This window comes from Atheta coriaria, unplaced genomic scaffold, assembly GCF_025399875.1.
Source record: "Atheta coriaria isolate IRGN ID8LTWV9N9 unplaced genomic scaffold, Caltech_Dcor_3.1 hic_scaffold_9_pilon, whole genome shotgun sequence".
Classification (NCBI taxonomy): domain Eukaryota; kingdom Metazoa; phylum Arthropoda; class Insecta; order Coleoptera; family Staphylinidae; genus Dalotia; species Dalotia coriaria.
This window is the reverse complement of record NW_027045451.1, coordinates 2,402,538-2,420,133: the sequence shown is the minus strand read 5'-3', so window position 1 is coordinate 2,420,133 and position 17,596 is coordinate 2,402,538. Positions and strand designations below refer to the sequence as shown.

Sequence of the window (17,596 nt, the reverse complement as noted above, 5' to 3'; positions counted from 1 at the left end):
GAAATATCCCTGCTGTTCAAAACTTCCTAGGCATAAAGTTGAAGAGGTTACTTTTTTGTTTTGATCTGCAGTTCGTCTAGTAAACTAATTGTGCAACTTATAATAATTATTATTTTAAAATAATTATAACTTTTATAAAGACATAATGGCTCCAGATAGTAAAAAACAACACGTACAAGAGTTTAAACTAGACGTAGACAGTGAATTGCGCTTTGAAGTAGAAACAAAACTCGAAAAAGTCTATTTAACCTTAAAATCAGGCACTGCTGAGGTCTTCGGAACAGAATTAGTGAAAGGAAAACCGTGCGAATTTTCAGCGGGTGCGAAAATAGCTGTTTTCACATTCCAAGGATGCACATTAGAGCTGAGAGGCAAGACTGATGTCAGCTACATTGCCAAAGAAACCCCAATGGTTATGTATGCAAACTGTCATGCTGCCTTAGATAATTTGAGGGTAAAAGCAGAAAGAGACAATAAACCAGGTCCTATTTGTATGCTGGTTGGGCCAACAGATGTAGGCAAATCAACACTTGCAAGAATACTCTTAAATTATGCAGTCAGAGTTGGCAGAAGGCCTATTTATGTAGATTTAGATGTTGGGCAAGGAGCTATCTCAGTACCTGGAACACTGGGTGCACTTTTGGTTGAAAGACCTGCACATACTGATGAAGGATTCTCAGAGGAAGCTCCTTTAGTGTATCACTATGGGCATATATCACCCAGTGCTAACACATCTCTTTTTAAATTATTACTTACACAACTTGGAAATGTTGTACAAGAAAGAATGAATGCCAATAAGAGAAGTAAGATTACATATTTTGTTTTGTTTAATATAATGATGCTGATTTAATTGTTTTAGCTAAAATGTCTGGCTGTATAATCAACACATGTGGATGGATAAAAGATACAGGCTACAAACTGCTTCTTCATGCAGCTAGATCACTCAGTGTTGATGTTATTTTAGTGTTGGATCAAGAACGACTTTATAACGAACTTGTACGCGATGTTCCGAAGTTTGTTAGAGTTGTGTTCCTCCCCAAAAGTGGCGGGGTAAGTCTTGCAACACTATAAACTGTTATTTTATTACAAAGATTTTGATTTTAGGTCGTAGAAAGATCTAAAAGTTTGCGCAGTGCGTATCGCGACCAAAGAATTCGAGAATACTTCTATGGAACCCCCAAAAATCCCTTATATCCTCATTCGTTTGATTTGAAATTCGCGGATATTCACATTTTTAAAATAGGCGCGCCTGCATTACCGGATTCATGTCTACCGCTTGGAATGAAAGCGCAGGATCATTTAACTAAACTTGTTTCACTAACGCCAAATTCTCTCATGTTGCACCATTTGTTGGCTGTTAGTTTTGGTGAGAAAGATGATGATGATATGATAAAACATCATTGCCATGGATTTGTTTGCATGTAAGTTTAGCTTTCTATAATTTACATGCATTATTAATATTAATGAATATGATATTGTTTCAGAACTAATGTTGATATGGAACGACAAACTTTTACGGTGTTATCCCCACAACCGAAACCTTTACCAAGTAACTACCTTTTATTATCTGATGTACAATTCATGGATAGTCATTGATTGTATTGTAATTTTAAGTTTGATAATCCGAATAAAGAAAACTCATTTGCTACATGTGTGGTTATACATTTATTTTACCCTTTCGAGTGATGACTCATTTAACGCGACCCGAAGTGAATACCACTTCTACCGCTAGCCTCTTACGGTGCTCTGAATCGAGTCACTTCTACCGCTAGGGAAGCGGAGCCTGCGAGCTGACCTGCGGAACACCAGCCTTCCCCCACTCTTACCCTCTGCCTAACCAGTTTTGCTGGACACCCAGTTGTTGCACACAGCTCGCACCACTCGGGGCGCGACCCATAACGTACCGGTGCACCACCCCCACCACTTTTTGCGGGTCGCCCGCAGGAATAAAAGGCGAGCCCACAGGGCGCCCCGCGTGCCTGAGTCGTCCAGTAGTCCAGTTGCAGCTTTCTAAGTACCCCTCTCCTCTCTTTTTGGGCCGATAACGATCAGTGATACGACGGCAGGCGTCGTTGACAAATGTCTTGTCTATTCACGATTGTGTATTTAAATTTAAATGTAGCTATTATAAAGCTAATACTGTAGTGCCACCTACTGACAAAAGCACAAATTAAATTACACTCCACACCCCTGCTTGTCCTCAAATATTGCCTACATCTCTCAATCATTTCGCATGAAAGTAAACCGTCAAGCAAACTGATAATAATATTGCTGGTATGAAACGTACATTCTTTTATGCTTGACGTTTCATAACAAACTGACGTATAACAAGTCGTCGATGATTGTGTGTTGCTGGAACTTGTCAAAATCGCCAGCCCGAATACATTCTCAGTGGTTAGAAATTCACCAAAGTTTCGGCAATTTAACCCTCGCATTAATAAAACGCTACAAATTGCTAAATTAAACCTTACCGTGTTATTACAGTCCCGGTCCAATGCGTAAATAAAGTGTAAGTGCTGCTCAGCGCCCGTGAAACAATCGATTGTCGGCAAGTGGTGACGTTTTTTCGGGACACGTAAGTGATAACAGGGATCACGAACAAAAGTTGTAATGATTTTGCGAAATAATCGTCACTCGTGAACGTACAAAACGATGCGTTATAAGACTTTCCTGACACTCGGCCTCTTCGGGCTGCTGCTGCCGATTATTTCGTGTGATCTGCAAGCACCACCAACCACAACAAACAACAATAACAATGTGAATAACAAAGATCGGGACGCACGCGATTCAACTAAAAACAACAATGAAGAGGGGGTTGAAGATAACAAGGAGTTCACTCCAAGTTCACCTGATGTTCAAGGTGACGGCAGTGGCGGTTTAAAGATTGTGCAAGCCCCAGATCTTACCAAGGACAAAGATAACTGTAAGTCCTTTTACAAACACAGCTTTTCACTGCCTCAATCTATGCAATTTATATATTTTATTTTGTATTGTAGATATTTAGTTGCATGCTTATAGTTTGTTTGTCTTTTAATTAATTTTCTAGCTAAGCCCACCTTAGAATTTCGGGTTGATTCAGTTAATAAGAAATTGTTTTACAAAGTGATCGAAGACGCGGACGGCAAATTGCGCTACTTGATCCTGGAAGGTAATAGCGGTATCACACCCGACTTGCAAGAAGAAGACGATGAGGTGCCAGCACTACCAGAAAATCTACTGGAGCCAGTTGAGTTGACACCAACGGAGAAGGAAGCTGCTGAATTGTACGAATCGGCACAACAAATGTTGGTGAAAACGCGTCCGAACAAACCAGAGGCGTTTAAACTTCTACTGCAGGCAGTCGAGAAAGGCAATCATGACGCGAAGGCATTGGTCGCATGGGCAAATCTCTTCGGTAATCCATTACCGCAGGATTTCGGTGATGCAAAGGAGATGTTTGAGGAGTTAGCAGCTCAAGGTCATCATGAAGGCCATATGGGATTAGGTACATCACTTAAAACCTAATTTTTATATCAGTTGTATTTTAATAATACTTTTAAATGCAGGATTTTTATACGCAACTGGATTGTCGGTGAATGCAAGTCAAGCTCGTGCTTTGGTACATTACACGATGGCAGCAGTGGGTGGCAACACCTGGGCGCAAATGGTAATGGCGTATCGTTACTGGGGTGCTGTTACAGTACCATCTGTATGCGAACGCGCATTGGAGTACTATCGTCTTGTCGCTGAGAAAGTAAGCCAAGGCGTGTCATTCGGTGGCGGTGCAGCAATCCAACGCATTCGTTTACTCGACGAACACGAAAATGGTTACACGTCAGCAATTCTCGACAACGATCTTATAGAATACTACGAGTTGTTGGCTGAGAAAGGTGATGTGCAAGCGCAAGTTGGTTTAGGACAATTGCATTACCAAGGTGGACGCGGTGTTGATTTGGATTATCAAAAGGCTATGCACTATTTTACACAAGCAGCGAATGCTGGAAATGCGATTGCGATGGCTTATCTTGGAAAGGTAAAATTATTTCATTAAAAATATTAAATTTTACTAATCTGTACACTTCATTAGATTTACTTGGATGGAAGTGATGAAGTCAAGCAAGACAACGACACAGCATTCAAATATTTTAAGAAAGCTTCCGAATTAAATAACCCTGTGGGTTTGAGCGGTTTAGGATTGATGTATCTGTACGGACGTGGCGTTGATAAGGACTACACCAAAGCACAGAAGTATTTCCTGGCTGCGGCTGAACAAGGATGGGTGGACGGTCAACTTCAGCTTGGAAACATGTATCTCAACGGCATTGGGGTTGTCCAGGACTACAAAATGGCAAACAAATATTTCACGATGGCTTCCCACTCGGGTCACGTGCTGGCTTACTATAATTTGGGACAAATGCATGCGCAAGGGACGGGGACGATGCGATCCTGCCCGACAGCCGTGGAATTCTTCAAGAATGTAGCGGAAAGAGGCAGATGGGGTGAACTGTTGATGCAGGCGCATGGAGATTATAGGAATAAGAAATCCAATGAAGCATTCACGCAGTACGCGTTGCTTGCTGAGTTGGGTTATGAAGTTGCGCAAAGTAATGCTGCCTTTATGCTTGAACGTAATGAAGTACCGCTGATTGAACAATCAGAGGGTTTGGAGCGCGCGCTGTTGTACTGGGGACGTGGCGCATCCCAAGGATACTCCGCTGCACAAGTATGCATTTTTAAAACCATTAATTTGCGTATTAATTAATATATTATGTATGTGTGTAGGTTAAAGTAGGTGATTATCACTATTATGGACACGGCACCGCGGTGGATTACGAAGTCGCGGCCTCGCACTACAGACTCGCTTCCGAGCAACAGCACAACGCACAGGCGATGTTCAACCTAGGCTACATGCACGAGCAAGGACTCGGCATGCAGCAGGACATCCACCTTGCGAAGCGCTGTTATGATTTGGCGGCAGAATCATCACCGGACGCTAAAGTCCCCGTGGCTTTGGCACTGTTCAAGTTAAATTTGATGTTTAATTTACAAAATTTCCAAGAGGTACGATGATGGAATTTAAAATGTGATTATTTTTGAATATTAAATTATTTTCAGAGTCCATTTGCTGGTTTCTCTGAAGTGGTGGGCAGCAATTGGGACTTGTATTTGATTATGACGCTGAGCGGCTTCCTCGCCGGCATTGTCTACTTCCGTCGCCCGCAGCAGCAACCCGCTCAAGGCTAGACGACCGCCAAACATAAGACTTATTGCGACACGGTGTCCAAGCAGATAACAAAATCATAAACGCGATAAAACATAAAATCATACAAACTAGCGTGGCATCACACGCTGCGCTGTATAACAGATGAATTAATGAAAACTGTGTGATCGTTAACAATGTGGCGAAGAGGGGGAGTAAAAAGTTTTGTTATGTGATTGTACTTTTAAGATTTTTGAGTAAAACACACCCGTCACTAAATAATATTGCTAATAAAATATTAATTAAACTTTAACTGCGTTTCGGTGTGCGGCGTATTCTTCAGTTTAGCGAAATTTTCGTTTATTATAAAAGTTTTTGTTATCTGGCGCACAAGTTCAATCGCAAATGCGGCAAAGAAAAGAAATTATTTAAATTGTTACCCCTATGCAGTCGTGGGCGCACACATCTAAGCGTAGTAGTTGAGATTGGCTTTCTTCTTAGCCTGTACTTCCATAATGGCGTCCATGAAGTCTTCGTGTGTGACTGCGGTGGCGTTGCGTCGCAGAGCGATCATACCAGCCTCTACGCATACGGCTTTACACTGCGCACCGTTGAAATCATCGGTGGAACGCGCCAGTTCTTCAAAGTTCACGTCCTGATTGATGGTCATTTTACGCGAGTGGATTTGCATGATACGCGCACGCGCCTCTTCATTCGGATGGGGGAATTCAATTTTTCTATCCAAACGACCTGGAATACAATCAGAAATATTAGTGAAAAATGATTTAGTAAATATTTTATTAACTTGCCTGATCGAAGTAAAGCAGGATCCAAAATATCTACACGATTTGTCGCGGCGATGACTTTAATATCAGAAGTTGAGCTGAAACCGTCGAGTTGATTCAACAACTCCAACATCGTACGTTGCACTTCACGATCGCCGGCTTTCTCGGAATCGAAACGTTTTGTACCGATCGCATCCAACTCGTCGATAAAGATAATAGCTGGCGACTTTTCTTTGGCTAGTGCAAAAGCATCTCTTACTAATTTTGCACCATCACCAATGAACATCTGGACAAGTTGGGGACCAGCTAGTTTCAGGAAGGTTGACTTGGTTTGGGCTGCGCATGCGCGAGCCAGAAGAGTTTTGCCTGTACCAGGAGGGCCATACAATAGAACACCTATAAAGAAAACATTTTAATAATAAAAGTCTGCAGTAAATAAAGTTTATAAATTAATTACCTTTTGGTGGATGAATGCCCAAATTCAAAAACTTCTCCTTATGTGTCATGGGAAGGACCACAGCTTCAATCAGCTCCTGAATTTGTTTGTCCAATCCACCTATGTCTGAATACTGTTCAGTTGGTCTCTCATCCACCTCCATAGCTTTAACCCTAGCATCATACTCAGCTGGCAGAGTCTCCAAAATCAAATAGGAGTCTTTGTTCACACCAACCAAATCGCCTGGCTTTAGTTTCTCCTCATCTACCAGGCCAATGACTGGCAGAAAGTAGGTTTGCCTGGTGGATGTCTTGACAACTGCACACTTGCCTTTTCTTTGTGCATCCAGGTCCACAACAGCACCATCTTCCTCTTCTTCTTGTGGGTCCACATCAAGCAGCTCGATAACGTTGGATACAAGATACGGAAGTGTTTTGTTTACCTTGATTTTCTCAGTGTTCTCTTTGATTTTTTCACCTTGTGCTTGTAACTCGTGGTTGATTCGCATCACCTCGCTCTTCATAATTTTAATCTCGTTGTCCAGCAGGCGTGTGCGTTGCGCGATGCGGACAATATCCTCGCCCATGGTGTCGTCCCCATCTTCCCACAACGCTTTGTCTTCTAAATTCGCCATTCTCGGATGGATTTCTTAACGAGTATGAAAATTATTCCGAAGAGACGATGATGTTTGCGCTGTTTTGGTTGCGGTTGGGATTTTAAGCCGAGTCACTCGATTATTTGACAGACGGGGTCCACAAGGTTAAAAATGTCAACAAGAGATGTGAGTGAAGTTATCCAACTTAACATTTCTCCAAACCTTTAAGTACTTGATGAATTTATGAAACAGAACATTTTAAATCGCGAATGAATAAATATTATATTTATTTTGATTTGTTTTTACTGCTATTTCCCAATATAATTTCAATGTTTTATGTTGACAGTAAATTTTGACACAAATTTTTGCTTGACTTACACATATGTATTTTAAAAACCCATCTGGGGTTATATTTCAAAAAAATAATAAATACTGGAAAATAGTAAAACGTCTTTCACTCTACAATAAATGAAATTTTATGTTGAATTGAAACAACCAACAGAATGTCCAACGACCATGAGTGCATCGATGCGCAGTATCAATCATTATCAATTTTAGGCCAATGCTGCCAGGGTTATGGATCTGTTGAGCTTGCAAAGCACAAGCAAAGTCAGAAAATAGTTGTTATTAAACGAATTAACTTGGACACGCTCAAAGACGAAGTCGAATTAGTTGAGGTAATTCATTTTACACCTCCCACAACTTAAATTATATACAAAATGATCATTTTTCTAGGATGAAATCATTTTAACAAGGCAACTATGCCATCCAAACATCATAAAATACTTAACTTCTTATGTGAATGGTTCAGATGTGTGCATTGTCAGTCCACTAATGGGATTCCTTTCATGTAGGAATTTATTAAACATTCATTTTATCAATGGGTTAGCTGAGAATGCCATTGCACTGATAACAAGAGATGTTTTGGATGCATTGGAATATGTGCACAGAAGAGGAATAATCCATAGGTTACCAAATCAATTCATATGAACATGAGTTGAAAATTAAATTTGTGATTAATTATTTTCAGGGCAATTAGAGCAAGTCATGTGCTCATAAGTGAAACTGGCAACAGTTGTCTCACGGGTTTTCGCTATGCATGTCCAATTATCAAAAATGGCCGCTGGCAGCGTCAGATACATTCCTTTCCGACAAGCACAGCGCGCAATCTCAACTGGCTAAGTCCCGAAGTGCTCGAGCAGAATCTACAGGGTTACAATGAGAAATCTGACATTTATAGTGTTGGTCTACTCATTACTGAATTGGCAAACGGCGCTGAACCGTTTGCAGATATGTCTACGACGTTAATGCTCACAGAAAAAGTGCGAGGGTCTGCACCACAACTTCTGGACTGCAGTACTATTCCTCCAGAAGATGATGAAGCTCATGGTAATTTATTTTATGATATTGTATATTCACTTTTATTTCTGGCGATTATCTTAGGAGATTCCGGTTTAAACATGCATTTCCATAAGCAGTCGAAGCGGAAATTCAGCAATGGTTTACATGAAGTCGCTGCGTTGTGTCTACAAAAAGAAGCGCATGGGCGACCGACAGCAGCGCAATTAATGACACATCCGTACTTCAAAATTAATCGACGCAGTATGCATTTAACGGAATTGTTAAAACCTGCCATACCTATTGGAAACAATGTTATTCATAATAATGCAGGTAATTATAACATTCTCCGCAAATTTTAATAAATCTACATTAATTCTAATATTTTATTTAGAGTTTCAATGTATTGATAACATGCGGAAACTCAGCCAGATGGAATTGTACTCCTGTGATTGGGACTTCTGATCAACAAGAAAATGTGATAAGTGATAGTAAATGATGTATGTTTTCGTTAATTATCTGATTTGAATCCATATTTCTCGTCTAATTATTTAAAGAAATGTAAATCGCGCTTGTAACGTTCCAGTAAAATTATATTATTGCTACTTCGCAAAATACAACATGATACAACATAAATTTGATTTCTAAAAATATATATGTACATATAAATGCATTTGAATTTGTACATCTTCTTTGAATTTACCTAAATATGTTTTACCCTGTCATGTTAACATAAATATGTACTAGTTACTCTTCCAGAAAGACTTCAGGGCGATAATGTGATGCTATAAGGACTTTACCTGCACTAGAAACGAATGAGATGTATTGTCAATGTTGACAGTCAAGGCAGATGGACATTTGTTCATGATCATAGGGCTCAATTTGTATGGCGCAGGTGATTGCATTCATTTTTCGTCGAACAATGTTTGTAGCATTATTTAAAATCACATCTCTGTCATTAGTTTCATCTATAAATTAATAAAACATATTACTTTATCATTAAATTTAATTTAAATAACTTTGTATTACTTACCAACTGCTAAATGAACCGCAACCGCTTCTTTTCCTGGCGCTAGACACCATACATGCAAACTGTGCACTTGTACAACACCAGTTACAGTTCGCAATTCATCAGCGATACTAGCAGTATCGATATTTGTGCCTTCAATGAGCACTAGTATCGAATCCCTTGCGACTTTGAATGTCACCACGACGATTATCACAGAAAACAGCACAGTGCATATAGGATCAGCAATCGCCGCCTGCGGATACACTTTTATTACGATGGCTGCGAGCAGTACGCCTAAACTCTGCAAAAGATCACCGATGACATGTGCGGCTGCAGCGCGGATATTAATATTATCTCCATGTGAATGCGAGTGATTGTGACTAAAGAGACCACCGCCGTGTGAATGATTGTGTGCTGAACCTCCGATACACAAACCATGTAATAATGCACCCATTCTATTAAAAAATAACAAATTAAAGGTTATTTCATTTAAAACTAAAAGTGAAACTTACAATATATTGATGACAACACCAAATGATGCTACAATTAACATAGTGTTGACTTCAATATCTAAATCTCTTCGGATTATTCTTCCAATTGCAATGACGCAGAAGATTCCAGCCAATAACCAAACAATAAGTACACTAAAAGATAACAAATATGCTAATTTGTAATAGTAACCACTTTAAAAATACTTTAGATTGTTTTTAGTTAAGATATTTTTAGCCGTATGTATAAAATATGTTAATTAATGTAAAAACATAGTATTACCTGATAAAAGCACCCATAACTTCAACTCTATAAAAACCAAACGTCATTTTTCTTGTCCTCGCTCTTTTACTAATCCATATCGATATGATCGACACTAAAAACCCGATAATGTCCGAAAATAAATGCGCCGCATCCGTCATCACAGCCAAACTGCCAGCAATATGACCGCCCACAATCTCCAATATCTAAAATATGTATATTTTAAGTAAAGAATAGTATTGTGAATATATTTAACTTACCATAAATAGAAAACAAATGACTGATACAATGCATAACGTCCGAAATGCATGCGTATTATTATCCTGCTGATTGTATGCATGGCAATGAAAGTTCTTCACAGACAGATGCCCAATTCTATCCTGTGAATCCAACATATTCAGAATTTAAAGTGAGTGCTGATCAAGTAAAAAAACGTGTCTTAGTATTTCCATGATAAATTGCCTTGCCAACTGCAAGTATAGAACAATAGTTCAGCTTGCATTGCATTGCATGCATTTTATTACTGGTCTGATAAGAAAATATGGTATACAAGTACCAAACAATGTACGAGTACTACAGAACAATAATTTTGTAATGCTGCTAAAGGAAACTCACATCATTCAGCAGAGGTGCGTCCTCCAATTGATATTCGTCTAAAGTGAGGGTGAGATGATGGTTGGCATGAAGCCAGTCGACGGGGTTGTCCTGCAGTAGGCCAGTACCTCGACACTTCCAGCATCGGTTCTCCACTTGGGTGTTAGCGTCATCGAGTAGGAGGTTGTCGTCGTCATCGAGAAATGTGGGCACACGCAACGCTCGACGGCCCTCCATCGTCTAGGAAATCGCGTTAGACGTGCGCGGTGTATTAGGCATGTTACTGGAGTGCGCTGACGAAAACGCTTGGAATGTGGAGTAAATAATTTGCATAGCTCTTGTTACATTTGATCAACGTGTCTTTTTTTTTTCAATCTGATGCAGTTGCACACGTGCACAGGATGTTTTTTCAGCCAGGTTTTTAATCTCAGACCGGATTTGGTTAGTGACAACACTGTGAATACAAACACAAACACAGCCTCAAATAAATAACGGATTTTAATTGTCACCTGACAATCTGACGACATGTAAAAATCAGCTGTGATCTGAAGGCGTCGATGCGTGAAGTTTTAGCACTTTTAATGGTTTTATTTGTCGTAAATGTTTTTTTATTGATTATTTTACCACAGATGATGTATAATGTGAATTTATGTGCATACAGTTTTATGGGGAATGATTATTTAATATACACGATTGTAAATGACGAATTTTATGGCAATCAGTGTTGCATAAAGCATGATAATCATTGTGATGTATTTTATTGTTAACTATTGTTTAAATAAGCAATAAATAAAATTAAGAGAGTACTTCAAATTGAGTTAAAATTGCTTACATTTTCAAGATATACTTGAGAAGTTTTGAATGCTATAAAGTGGCTTTTGTTAGTGATAATATGTCTGTTTACATTTAACATTTTTAACAGTTCGATAATGTTTATAAATTTGATTGAAATAATAACGAAAAATAAGAGATTTCAGTTTTATTCGTTCCTACCGCAAAGTAGCTTACAAATCTTGCCTATAGAGGGCACTGCATTACCGTAGCTGTCATAAAATAACATACAAATTGTAAGTTTCACTACGTTTTATAAACACAAACTTTCTATCGATATTGTGATATCAACATCTTTGATTATTGTTATTATAAGTATTAGAATAAACTATACTCATTATTTAGATATTATATATTAATTTATGCATTTAGAGATGTTATAAATGCAATAATCTTCAATGAATACTCACTACAAAATATTCTACAACTCAATAAGGGTAGTAACCATAGTCACCCTCTTCAAGAGTGTCATAAATGATTCCCGGAGTAAATTTCCTTGTCAAATTATGCAAATGACCTCCGCTGTTCGCTGAAGTTTCAACAAGCGGAAGTCAAGCAAATTTAAACTTAAATTACAATTAAGATTCGAGAATGTAGCAAAACAATTAATAAAATTAATAAATATTAATAATATTAATTAACATCTAACAAAAAAATCATATTTTGTTTATTATGGCAATTCCATTGTGACATCAATAACTCTCAAGTCTCAAACATGCCTCAATAGGCGAGTTTTGATTAATGCTCGCTCTCGTTCAAAGGCAATAAAAATCATTATCCGCAACTTTCGTCGCGTCTCGATCTCTTCGTGCCCGGACGCCGCAATTGTGCGCTTATCAAGTGAGTAGTAAATAACGTCCTCCTTCGGATCGTATTATTCCGCACTCCGGAGTTGGGGGAGCCTGCTTTGCAAGAGACATCTCGGCCGAATTGAAGAAAACTGGGTGGCAGCGTCGTGTCAGCAAGCAAGCGGTCGAATGTCCACTCGGGGGGCGGCGGCCACAAACCACACGCTATAATATATCGCGACGGCGGCAGTTAATCATAACGTGCTCTAATGCGTGGTAAATAACGCTCGTGGAGTGGAGGGCGGGCATCGGCGGGCGAGCCCGGCGGACATGTGTTTTTGTCATCTAATAGATAGTATATCTTGACGGGGGCGGCGATCTGCCATTACTCATAAGGTCATATAAGCACTGCGACGAAATCTTTGAATGTGCAAAAGAAAAACTTTCGGTTTTCTTCAAACATCAACAATAAATTCATTCAGTTTTCTTTTAAGAAATTACTTAATTAATTTTTTGCTAAATTTTGCTTGGAAAAAAATTGCTGGGAGCATTTAAACGCTCATTGTTTTGCTCATTGATTTCACGCCGACATAATAGCACATAAAACTGAAAATTAGGGGAAAATCAACCCTCCGAGTCCGCTTTTCCGGCTCGCAATAATAACAATAATAAAATTCGTTATGAATTATTCAGGGGACGCCACGCGCTGATGAATTATATTCCTGCGTTGCAGCAAATGGCCGCGCTCGCATTTCACTGCGGTGGCAACGAAGAGAGAAGAGCGAACGCACAAATGAACAATTTTCGCGCTGCCACCACCAAGCGAATTATTACTGACTGTTTTAAACCACGCCACAAAAAGTATCATAACTTATGTGGGTATAAACAAAATTTATTTGTAACATTCGGTGTGTAATAGGAGAAACAATACAGACGGAAATGAACGTGGAAACAATTTGGGATTTCGTATATGGAATGCGGAGTTGCAAACAGGCAAACAGGCGAACATGCGAGAACAGAAATCGGAAAACACATAAATTTCACGCAAATTGTGTTGCTCTCTGACTATAGATATATTTTAAGCAGTTTACAACTTGTTACCAATAAGTTGGCATAACAAAAAGTTTATTTTTGAAGTGTAATCGTTAGATTACTAAAAATTAGTGTTTTTTGTTGTTAAAATCTGTTTATTTTTAGTTATTATTAACAAATTACTTAAAATATTTAAATTTCTGTTTGTGGAACATATTAACATGTCTATAAACTAATTTTATTTTAAAAACTTCTTATAATAATCATTAAATTTGAATTTTTAAGTTGTTATTCTTAGAAATTCAATTGATTTATTCAAATAACACAAAAACAATCCATTATTATAGGCGCCATCATGACCATCAAAAGAAGCGCTCCTTTGACATCCATCGCCACAATTTTCTCTTATTCTTATTCTTATTCTACTAGAAAACTGCATGAAGACACTCAATATGCATTTCATGCCCCCAGCAGAAGAGCATTCTTCACGCCGGTTTGAGTGATGATGACATTTCGAAATGTGGCGACAAATAAATAAAAATCGTCGCTGTTTTTTTGTTCCTGTCTGAAGCGCCAAACCGCAAGACGCTGTAATCAATGACACAGTAGTCGTGTAGGTGCGAGTTACCTCGTTGAATATTAATCAGTGCCGAAAAGACAAACATCGCACGATTACAAACGGAAGCTATTTATGTTTTGAATATTACCGAAACACAACAGGAGCTCATGTTGCGGTTGAAGCAATAAACATATTATATTGCTTTATGTCATTTCAATATTCAAATTGGAATTACCCACTTAAATACACTCCTGAGAAAAAAATATTTGGGAATTGTTACACGCAAGTCTCTGAACAAAGCCGCCGCAATTAAAATTCAATGAAAACATTAAATTTTATGATTTTTATTTTATTACTCTCTTTGTACGCATAATAAACAAGATCAGAACTCAAAAAATTACAAAAATTATTGTTTAGAGACTTTTCAGAGGTTTAAATCATCCTTTGAACTATGTGATTGTAATCATTTACTTTCTTGCACCAATTTTGATCTCACCAACAACAAATGCAACAAATATTAACTAGTTGATGCAAATCTCCGGGTCATTGAACTAGTTGACGTAATTTGCACCACCTAGAGGTCACAACTTTACTTGAGTTAAGTAACTTAAGTAAGAATTTATGAAAAGTTCTTTCCTAGATCACCCTCATCACACCAATAAATCTATTAACACTTACATCAGTAAAGTTTACGTATTATTTCGTTTATGTTTAACAAATAGCTCCCCGGTAACAAGATAAAACTCTGAGCGCACTGACGGGATCATTAATTTCTAGTTGGAAATAAATAAATTAAGTAAGTGCGTCGATAAATGCCCGTCAATGCATACTTGTCAATAGCGGGTCAATGACCTCGCAATTATTGCACTGTTGCTAATTCTTCAGTAACCCACGAGCATTCATCGCATAAGTTTCGTCGTTTTTGAAATTTTTAAATACAACTTCAAAATTGGTATAATTTAGGTTATGTTAGGGGAAAGTAGCCATATTTGGACCATTTTTATATTTTTTGATTTATAGAGCCACATATAAACTGTCAATAAAATTTAAGTAGCGGAAAAGTAACTCACAAGGCTTACCCACAAAATGATATTTTTGGTTTAAGTAAAAATTATATTTATACCCCTCAAATTTCAATTTAAAAAAATTGTGTTTTTGGTCCAAATTAAGAAACCGGTTTCCTAAATTGGACCGCGCGGTTTCCTAAATTGGACCATGCTTTTTTAACGGCAATTGACACAACAGTAAATTTTAGTTTTAGCAGTAACACAAGCACATTTTGTTTAAACCAAAGTGCGGCATTTCATACAGTGGATCATTTCGAAGATTTGAGCTCGTCCACAAGCTTTTCTAGGAGGTCGAAAAAATGATACGTTTTCCCTGTAAAACTCCGGTGTCTGTCTTCGGTCCAACTTGGGCAACTTGAAGAATTTATATATAATGATCAACAACAATCTTAATATAACATAACCTCTCAAAATTAATACTATAAATTATAGATAAATAAAGAAGCTTTCTGATGATAAAATAATAATCGGTAAAACTAACGTTTTAACGGCTTGACAGCTCTTGCACTTACGTCGTTATAATAGATTTGATAATCAATGATACACGAAGTTGTTGTCACGACGAAAGCAAGCGGCAAGTTTTAAGCATTTTTTTGCATAAACTTCAACAGTCCGCGGATATCGTGGTGGTCCAACTTAGGCGCTGGTCCAAATTATGCTACCTTCCCCTATGATCTTGTTATGTGTAGTTGCCTACTCTAAACCAAATTTTTTACATTAGTAACTTAAAGGCGTAAATTCAATTATCCTAATCAAGCGGCCAGATCAATAACGTACAAATTCAATGAATAGTAAATCACTGTCGATGACGGTGAGCTTTTCAAAGCGTCAACACGTTTTTTCCTGCTTCATATCCGCCCAAATTTGAATGTTTAATATTTTAAAAACTAATAACGTTCGTGTTGCGAGTGTAAGTGACTTGAATGTATGTTGATCATGAATTATTGAAAAGAATTACGCGGCGCCCACATTTCGCTCTTATTGCTTAATTTTATCTATTTCCAATAAGCCCATTGTGATGGCGTTGCAGCAGATCAATATAGGTACAGATACAATCAGTGTGGTTGAGAGACGTTGAAAATGTTGCATGATGAAACCACAGTTTTCGAATGGCACAATGCACGGCAAAGTGTGTTATTGTTGTGGTTGTCGCGCGCGATTCGAAGATGCGAGTCAGCGGATGATTGCGGTCCAGGGGTGGTTGCGCCCCCGCAGCGTCCGTAATTGCTAAGGGGGCCCCGCCCAAGGAGCGCCGCGTGTCCGCATCTCATTACACTTGTTGACAAATGAAAACCGATTAAGTTAACTACAAACATCTTGAGATTTATTGATAGAATTTTTTGTTAAAAGTTTAAATTGATTTATTTGCTGCGATTGCAAGTCTTCCTTCGAGTGCAAATTACCACGAATAAAACTGCTATTTACTAGCGGAAGTAGAGTAAAAAGTATAGAGCTAAGATTTGCTTGTCCGTCCGTGGTTCGTCGACAACCGGGGGCGAAAATTCGTTTTTCGTCCGGGCAAATTGAGGGGTCGTAAAAAGTCAGCTGCTGCGGCGCGCAATGTGGTCGCAGCAATTTGCCAGCGACACGCCCACGGACAAATGCAGGACCGTCGCGGATTCAAACACCCACGACGAAATAAAGCAGAAAATTTCATAAAATATTTCAGTAAACTTAACCTTATAAGAAGTAATTTCACATTATTTTACTCTGCTGTAGATTTCTTCTGTTGGTAATTACTAGTTAGGCAACATTAGTTGCACTCGGGTGTGAAATGTAAAAATGGCGCCGGTTGACGGTCCTGCTGAATTTTCGCAGCTTCCCACTTGACTCAGCACTTCCTCTTTGGCGTTGGCTTGTTACAAAGAACAAGGAGACACACACAGCGAGCACATCTGGGACCGGCGACAGACCATTATCATAAAATCGACCTCTAAACTTAATCGTCCTGCATTCATCGGAAGTGAAGTTTGGGCTCTGTTGCTGAGAGCACGGGGAGACCACCACGATTTGTGGTCAGCGTTTTTACTAGCGCAGCTAAATATTTTTTCGCTATTTAGTTAAAATCACCCTTTTTTAGTAATTTAAAGAAAATCATTCGTTTTATTACTAGTAGAGGGCGCTGGTGTGCATACACCTAACCACAACTATGTCACACATAAAAAATGACATTAAAACATTAAAATCTGCTTAAATTATTCTCTGGCAGGCAGAAAATGATAAAAACATGATTTTTTAATAGATGGCGTTGCTTTACTTAAACTAATCTAACCACAATTATGCAACACATAATAAAATGCTTTAAAACCCTAAAATTCCTCATTGGCACGTACATATTAACGCATTTAACTTTCTACCGTTTTCTGCCATTGTGAATTGAAGCCACAAGCCTCACATTACCTATTGTTACACCTAATTTTATCACTTATGCATTGTCCGCATTTGTTTGCATATCGCAACACTATTTGAATGCATGGATTAAACGCAGCACGCAGAATGTCGTCATTTTACGCACGCCGCACGTTTGACAACGTGCACATTGCGCATTTCGTGCGGGATTGTGGGAACAGCACACTGTGAGGGGAACGGTGCCCTAAATGAACCGTGCCGTAAGTGGGTAAACAGTTTAGGCG

At 38.6% G+C, this 17,596-nt stretch overlaps 5 protein-coding genes and 1 long non-coding RNA gene across 7 annotated transcripts; 4 read left to right on the top strand and 2 right to left on the bottom strand.

Annotated features, from left to right (window-relative positions):
* Positions 1-24: 24 nt before the first annotated feature.
* Positions 25-1,648, top strand: cbc (crowded by cid). Its single transcript, XM_065311295.1, has 4 exons — positions 25-803; positions 860-1,050; positions 1,105-1,421; positions 1,485-1,648. Exons 1-4 carry the CDS (start codon positions 146-148, stop codon positions 1,594-1,596), a joined length of 1,278 nt encoding a protein of 425 aa, XP_065167367.1. The 5' UTR covers positions 25-145; the 3' UTR covers positions 1,597-1,648.
* Positions 1,649-2,298: 650 nt separating this feature from the next.
* Hrd3 (HMG-coA reductase degradation 3) lies at positions 2,299-5,492 on the top strand. Of its 2 annotated transcripts, none has more exons than XM_065311289.1 (6): positions 2,299-2,923; positions 3,047-3,484; positions 3,546-4,012; positions 4,067-4,702; positions 4,762-5,040; positions 5,095-5,492. In XM_065311289.1, exons 1-6 carry the CDS (start codon positions 2,653-2,655, stop codon positions 5,221-5,223), a joined length of 2,220 nt encoding a protein of 739 aa, XP_065167361.1. In that variant the 5' UTR covers positions 2,299-2,652; the 3' UTR covers positions 5,224-5,492. The 2 variants fall into 2 exon arrangements, with proteins under 2 accessions (XP_065167361.1, XP_065167362.1); XM_065311290.1 differs by having other exon boundaries at positions 2,300-2,923; positions 3,104-3,484.
* Positions 5,493-5,514: 22 nt separating this feature from the next.
* Positions 5,515-7,370, bottom strand: Rpt5 (26S proteasome regulatory subunit Rpt5). The gene is made up of 3 exons (XM_065311296.1): positions 6,422-7,370; positions 5,989-6,360; positions 5,515-5,929 (listed from the first exon to the last, which is right to left on the bottom strand). The coding sequence occupies exons 1-3, from the start codon at positions 7,032-7,034 to the stop codon at positions 5,646-5,648; spliced, it is 1,269 nt and encodes a 422-aa protein (XP_065167368.1). The 5' UTR covers positions 7,035-7,370; the 3' UTR covers positions 5,515-5,645.
* On the top strand, positions 7,360-9,006 carry Stlk (Ste20-like kinase). The gene is made up of 5 exons (XM_065311299.1): positions 7,360-7,672; positions 7,731-7,963; positions 8,026-8,384; positions 8,439-8,666; positions 8,728-9,006. Exons 1-5 carry the CDS (start codon positions 7,499-7,501, stop codon positions 8,796-8,798), a joined length of 1,065 nt encoding a protein of 354 aa, XP_065167371.1. The 5' UTR covers positions 7,360-7,498; the 3' UTR covers positions 8,799-9,006.
* On the bottom strand, positions 8,906-10,923 carry LOC135798447 (proton-coupled zinc antiporter SLC30A2-like). The gene is made up of 6 exons (XM_065311298.1): positions 10,708-10,923; positions 10,353-10,472; positions 10,114-10,298; positions 9,855-9,986; positions 9,367-9,797; positions 8,906-9,301 (listed from the first exon to the last, which is right to left on the bottom strand). Exons 1-6 carry the CDS (start codon positions 10,921-10,923, stop codon positions 9,162-9,164), a joined length of 1,224 nt encoding a protein of 407 aa, XP_065167370.1. The 3' UTR covers positions 8,906-9,161.
* Positions 10,870-11,492, top strand: LOC135798449 (uncharacterized). The gene is made up of 2 exons (XR_010549707.1): positions 10,870-11,004; positions 11,071-11,492. It is a non-coding gene; the product is annotated as an uncharacterized lncRNA (long non-coding RNA).
* The last annotated feature ends 6,104 nt before the right edge of the window (positions 11,493-17,596 follow it).